The 6,000-nt window shown below is 59.4% G+C and overlaps 1 protein-coding gene across 2 annotated transcripts in view; it reads left to right on the forward strand.

Annotated features, from left to right (window-relative positions):
• CD6 (CD6 molecule) overlaps positions 1–5,546 on the forward strand; it is a 42,789-nt gene extending 37,243 nt beyond the window's left edge. The window contains exons 9-13 of one of the 2 annotated variants that reach the window (XM_059070457.2): positions 1,207–1,329; positions 3,016–3,087; positions 3,307–3,567; positions 3,858–3,962; positions 4,466–5,546. In XM_059070457.2, coding sequence (XP_058926440.1) covers positions 1,207–1,329; positions 3,016–3,087; positions 3,307–3,567; positions 3,858–3,962; positions 4,466–4,530 — 626 coding nt within the window. In that variant the 3' untranslated portion in view covers positions 4,531–5,546. The remainder of the gene's footprint in view (positions 1–1,206; positions 1,330–3,015; positions 3,088–3,306; positions 3,568–3,857; positions 3,963–4,465) is intronic. The other variant, XM_067037340.1, reaches the window with a different exon arrangement.
• Positions 5,547–6,000: the final 454 nt, after the last annotated feature.

A 6,000-nucleotide genomic window follows, 5' to 3' on the forward strand; every position in this document is an offset into this window, starting at 1 on the left:
GAGGGTCAGTGCTGCTTGGGTCAAAGCGGCGCCCCAGCTGGAGATGAGACCTGGGCCAGCCCACGAGTGGCTGTGGGACCCTGAGCAGGTTCACCCTCAGTCTGGGCCTTGATAGGCTGATGACTTTCCCGTGCACTCATTCTAGAACTCTCAGCTTTCGCAGTCTGGACCCAAACAGGCCCAGGGCAGTTTGGACTTGGTTCTCAAAGGAAAGCTCTGTCCTGCTAATTGGCCAGTAGGTCTGCCCAATCAGCCTCCCTGCAAAGCCCCATCAAGATTTTTCTGGAACATAATTTTATTGCATATTTTCCGAGTCAAAAAAAAATGGGATCAGTCATCCCCCTTTAACGGTACATCAACGCATTACCTCTTGAGAGTCTTGTGAAGAAGTTCAAGTTTAATCACACTGCATTATGAATATGTTAAATCGCCTTTATTTGTAAGAGTTCAGTGACACAAAAACCAATACAAAACTCAGCCATGGGCTTCCCTGGTGGCGCAGCGGTGGAGCGTCCGCCTGCCGATGCAGGGGACGCGGGTTCGGGCCCCGGTCCGGGAGGATCCCACGTGCCGTGGAGCGGCTGGGCCCGTGAGCCATGGCCGCTGAGCCTGCGCGTCCGGAGCCTGTGCTCCGCTACGGGAGAGGCCACGACAGTGACAGGCCCGCGTACCGCAAAAAAAAAAAAAAAAAAGAAAAACAACTCAGCCATATGTTATAAAGATTCTTTGCACACAGGATATCCATATGTTTGAGAAGAGAGTATGAACACAGAGTAGGCACAGAGCAGCCACTCGCCGACTTTTATGGTCCAGAGGTTAAGAGCCACATTGCCTGCTTCTCTAGGCAATGTGAGAATCTCCCTGGGCCTCAGTCTCCCCAGCTATAAAATGGGGACACTAACCTAGCAACCTCACAGAGTTATTACGTGCATTAACCGAGCTAATATTTATAAATGTTGGAATAGTGCCCGGCACGCCGCGACTACTCTGTGTTTGTCAAGTAAATAAATGTTACTTAGCTCCCCGGCTTTGAAATGGATGCCGGGGAGCTTGGAAAACCCAGGCCCGACGGTCCTGTACAAGGTGGGCTGCCCGGCGCACCCCTGCCCCTCTGTGTCCGGCCCCCACCGTGCACGCGGTCGGCCGCCTCTCTCTGCAGCTTTCTGCCCCCGCCTTGCCGCGCTGCCCGCTCTGTTCTCTCCCCAGTTCCCGAGCTGCCCATCCAGGCCCCGGCTCCGCCCCCTGAAGACTCGCACTCCAGCTCGGACTCAGATTATGAGCACTACGGCTTCGGCAGCCGGCCCCCCGTGGCCCTGACCACCTTCTACAGTGAGTGCCCGGGCCCGGAGCCCAAGGGCCCGCCTGCCCGCAGCCGGGAGAGGGCCCGGCTGGCTGGGGGGCCTGCGCTCGTCTCCCCCCTCGGTGAGCCCTGCAGGATGAGAGTGGCCTGTCCCTCGCTGGGACCACTGCACCGACTCTCAATGGTCCTGCGCTGAAGTTTTCAAAGTGCTTTGTGACCCTGCAGACATCTCCAGTCATTTCCCCTTGGACCACCTTCCCTCCCGTGCTTGTCCGGGGTCACGCAGGTCTCAAGACCGGGCCCTCGACATTCACCTAACTGGGGCCGCGTCTGTGCCGGATGCGAGGCACTCCAGTTCAGAGGGCTTCTCGCGTGCTCTCACCCCTTCTGTGTCCCATCCCGCCCCGTCAATCTCACCTCCTCGCCCACCTCCACCATGAGCCCAGCTCGCACTTCTCATCCGGCTTCTCCAGCTCTGTTCTCTGCCTGTTGGGGATACAGAAGGAGGAAAGTCAGGGCTCAGGCAGGGCCCACGCGAGGCCGGGAGGTCGGACGAGACCAGAGACTCTCCCAGCTATTGCGAAATCCCTTGGGAGCTCAGCGAAACTTCCTGAGCTCCACCCCGGGACCTCCTTTATAAGCTAGGATGAGAGTTTGGCTGTGTGTGACACAGACTCCAAATGACATCATCCGGAGAAGTTGGAGGGGGCCCGGGCTCCTCTCTTGCTACTCTGCAGTCCCTAAGACGTTGCCCGGTCCACACAGTCCAGAGTGGCTCCCCACCATGTCTGCGTTCTAGGCCGCCGGAAGGGGGAAGGAGAGGCGTGCCCTACCCTGTATGTATGGCAGGATGCCAGGGGGTGCCCACACGGCTCCCACGCACTTTGCACCCGTCAGAACTTAAACCCAGCAGCTGCAAGAGAGGCGGGGAGACGAAGCCTCTGTCCTGGGCAGCTGTGTGTCCAGATAGAGCCCAGAGGTCTCCTAGTACCGGGGGCGGGGCAGTAGGATGGGTACTGAGGACAGCAGCCGTCTTTGCCCCACCTGCTGAACCAGGGCCTCTGGGGGGCAGTGTGGATGATTCCACTCTGCGGGGCCGTGGTCCAGCATTTGGGGGCCACAGAGGTGAGTGTCCTTAGAACCTGAGATTCTGAGTCCAGGCATGTAAGATGCAAGACCGGGAGTCCAAAATCCTGTGACACTGAGACCGAAAGTCAGTAGTAACACATGCAAAAAGCTGACTCCCAGATTCCGGACACTCAAGCTCTTAAGATGCTATGAATCTGCACCTCTCTGATTCTGAAACCGAGGTACAGCAGAGCCCAGGATACAAAGATTCCAGACCCTCAGCTTCACTCTGGGAAGGCTCGTCAGGGGCAACATCTGGCCTTTTCCTGCCCCGAGCTGCCCAAGCAGAAGAACTCCCCGTATTCCCTTAAGTGGCAGGAGGGACAGCTGGGGCTGGGGAGGTACAGGGCACTGGGGTTTCTGGCCAGAAGCAGCCTGTCCCCAGGCCGGTTTCAGATTGAGGCTCGGGGTCTGCCTGGACTAGGACTTGAGCCTGGGATCTGATGAAAAAGACTAAGCCATCAGGATTGTCCTCCTGCCCTGTTCAGCCTCCCGAATCCCACAGAACACCAGCCTCTGCTCCGGACTCCCCAGACAAGGAGGTGGAGCCTACCCACCTCCTTCCTCACCGCCATCTCTGCTTGTAGATTCCCAGCGGCACCGCTTCACGGATGAAGAGGTCCAGCAGAACAGGTTCCAGATGCCCCCCTTGGAGGAAGGTGAGTCAGGCCGGGGAGGGACGTGGAGGGGGGTGGTTAGGATGCCAGCCCCGCCTCCAGACTTAGCAGGTCACTCGCCTTGAGAAGCATCAGCGCAGCCTCCCTCAACAGGTCTTTCCTGACTTTAACAATTCCCATTGGCAGTAAGCTGTTTCTCGAGTTTAACTTAAAGCCCTCTTGCCGCGCCGCAACCTTCTTTATCATGATTCTCTCTTTCAGGCCCCGGACTCGAAGAGGCGCACGCCTCCCGGGTGCCACCTGCTGACCCTGAACACTGCATTGCGGACCCCCGCTCCACGAGCCCTCGGCACCACCCAAGGAGCAAGAGTGGCTCCAGCACATCTTCGGGGGAGGAGTACTGTAATAGCCCCAGCAGCAGGCTACCTCCGTGGAGCTCTCAAGTGTTTTCTTCAGAGAGGAACCCCCTGCTGGGGCAGCCCCTGAACTTGGAGCTGGCTGGCTGCCAGGCAACTTTTCCAGGTAAGGTGGGTCCAGGAGGATTGTAAGCCTGCCCCAGCCTCCCATCCTGCAGCCGAGCTGGCCAGAGGAAGCGTGAAGCCGGGAGCCCTGAGCCAGTCTGAGTTCAGGACTCTAGTCCCAGCTCGGCAGCCACGTGCTGTGTGACCTTGGACAAGTCTCCTCCCCTCTCTGGGCCTTCATTTCCCAGTTGTCAAGCTAAGGACCTGACTCTACTGAGTCTTGAGGGCCTCCCAGCTCTGGCACGTTGTGAACTAGGCTGGCAGAGGGTGACTGGCTCTGGGGGTTTCCAGCAGGGCCCTCGGCTGATGACAGCTCCAGCACCTCCTCCGGAGAGTGGTACCAGAACTTCCAGCCGCCGCCCCAGCTCCCATCTGCTGAGCAGTTAGGATGGCCAGGTGCCAGGGGCCCGAGAGGGGGTTCTGGGAGGGGGCACAGAGAGGGACTGGAGGGTGGATGAGTGGGGTAGCTCCGGATACACTGGCCCACGGGGGAGAAAAGAGAAGTAACGGGATTTTTTTAAAGCAAACAAGAATATAAGGAGGAAGGGAAAATGGAGGGAGGTGGGGCAGAGAAAGATTCAAAGAGAATGCCTTGAGAGGAAGTGAGCTCCCCATTAGTGGAGGCATTCAAGCAGAAGCAGCCAGATGGCCCCTTGGGGGAGCTGGTGGCAGCAGAGGGGCTCCCTGCAGAGGGACTATAGCCCTGAACTACACAGACAAGGCTCTGCCTTCAGAACTGACACTCTAGCGAGGGAGGTAGCCATGAACAAGATTATAAGATGGTCTCACACAGCATCCCCGGGGGAGAGGAATGTGGACCCAGACCTGCTCAGCTCTGTCCCTGCTCAGCAGGTGCTGTGACTGGGCCTCTCACTGACCTGAGTCTCCCGGCCACACAGGGTCCCTCACTGCCCAGCCTGACTCCTCCTCCAATGAAGAGTACGATGACATTGCGGCAGCCTAGCCTGGGCCCGGCGCGGCTCTGTGCGGGCTCTGCGTGCTCCGTGTCTCCGGACTCCGGCTCTGCCTCCTCCCCCTCCCCTCCCCCCACCCTCCCCCTCATGCCCCAGGAGCTGAGAGTCCTGCCCTGGAGACGTGAAAGGAACCTCCACACCTAGTATGGCCCAGCCACCATCCACCAACAGAACCTGCCAGCACAGCCCTCCCCCAGCCCCAAACAGCAGCCCCCGGGAAAAGGTGCTGCCTCTGTAAGGGGCCGAGCTCTCTGCCTCAGGGGTGAACAGGCAGAGTCGAGGCCACTGCTCGGCAGGCCGCGTGGAAGGTTTGGACTGGAAGCTTCCAGAGGCCCCTTCCGACCGTCATGTGTCTGAGGCTTTGGTTGCCTGAGTCTCTTGACAGCTCAGGGCCCAGAGGTAGTCTGCGAGGGGCAGGGAGGCCCCATGTGCAGGGGCCGTTGGACTGCTGTTGCTCTGACAGGTGGGTGCTAGGGCTCGGGGGGAGCCATCAGCCGACCCAGGCTAAGCTCAGGTTGGTACCTGCACCCGGCAGGGAGTCCAGCCTTCCTGGGCACAGCCCACGATGGGACAGGGAGCAGGATGGCTGCCCCTCCTCCAGCACCCGGGGCCTGAGGCCAGCCCTGCCTCTAGAGAGCCTCAGAGCCCGCCAGAGACACAGCCCTGATCTGCAGTGACCATTCCCGGGCAGCAAGCCTTACTCTGAGCTCCCAGAGGTTTACAGAGATGGTCCCATCGAGCCCCGCCAGAGACCCAGAGTGGGGCTGAGTCCCCGTGGGGCAGAAGCACAGAGATGTCTTCCAGGAGGGGCCCAGAGGCGGCACTGAGCCCCGAGGCGCCATCTGTCTGCCTGGATGGATGGGATCCTCCCCGATGAACACGTAAATATCCGTGTCACTCCTAGAGCCGTAGACGTGTCCAAGGCAGCCTCCAGGGAGAGGCCTGAGCGCTCAGGGCCAGCTTCTGGCGTCCTGTTCTGAGTATCCCGAGATTAAACCAATTGCGGAAAGAAACTGGGGGTGGAGTGAGAAGTCTTTGAACTCACAGAACCCAGGCTCTGCCTCTGGGTGTGTGTCCGTGTGTGTCGGTGTGTGTGCGTGTGTCTGCGTCTGTGTGTGTGTTGGGTTGGAGGCGGCTGTATCCACGGAGGTGCAGATGTCAGGGTGAATTGGAAACGTATTGAATACTGTGGCCCGGCACCATGAAAAGTGCTGGGGATGCAGCGACAAGAAGACACAGGGCCTGCCCTCCTGGAGGTGACAGACCGACGCCTGTGAGTTCAGCACCCCCTCCCTGATCTGCCAATGAGCCCTGGATCAGCGGGGGCCAGGGTCGCTGCGCTGAGTGCATTTTGACCTGGGCCTCCAAAAGCTTCTGAGGCAGCGGAGGATGAGTAGAGTTTATCTCAGAGCTGCCTGGAAAAGGCACGCTGAGCGCAGGTTGCTCAGAGGCTGGGGTTT

The sequence above is a fragment of the Kogia breviceps genome, chromosome 7 (genome assembly GCF_026419965.1).
Source record: "Kogia breviceps isolate mKogBre1 chromosome 7, mKogBre1 haplotype 1, whole genome shotgun sequence".
In the NCBI taxonomy this organism is placed as follows: domain Eukaryota; kingdom Metazoa; phylum Chordata; class Mammalia; order Artiodactyla; family Physeteridae; genus Kogia; species Kogia breviceps.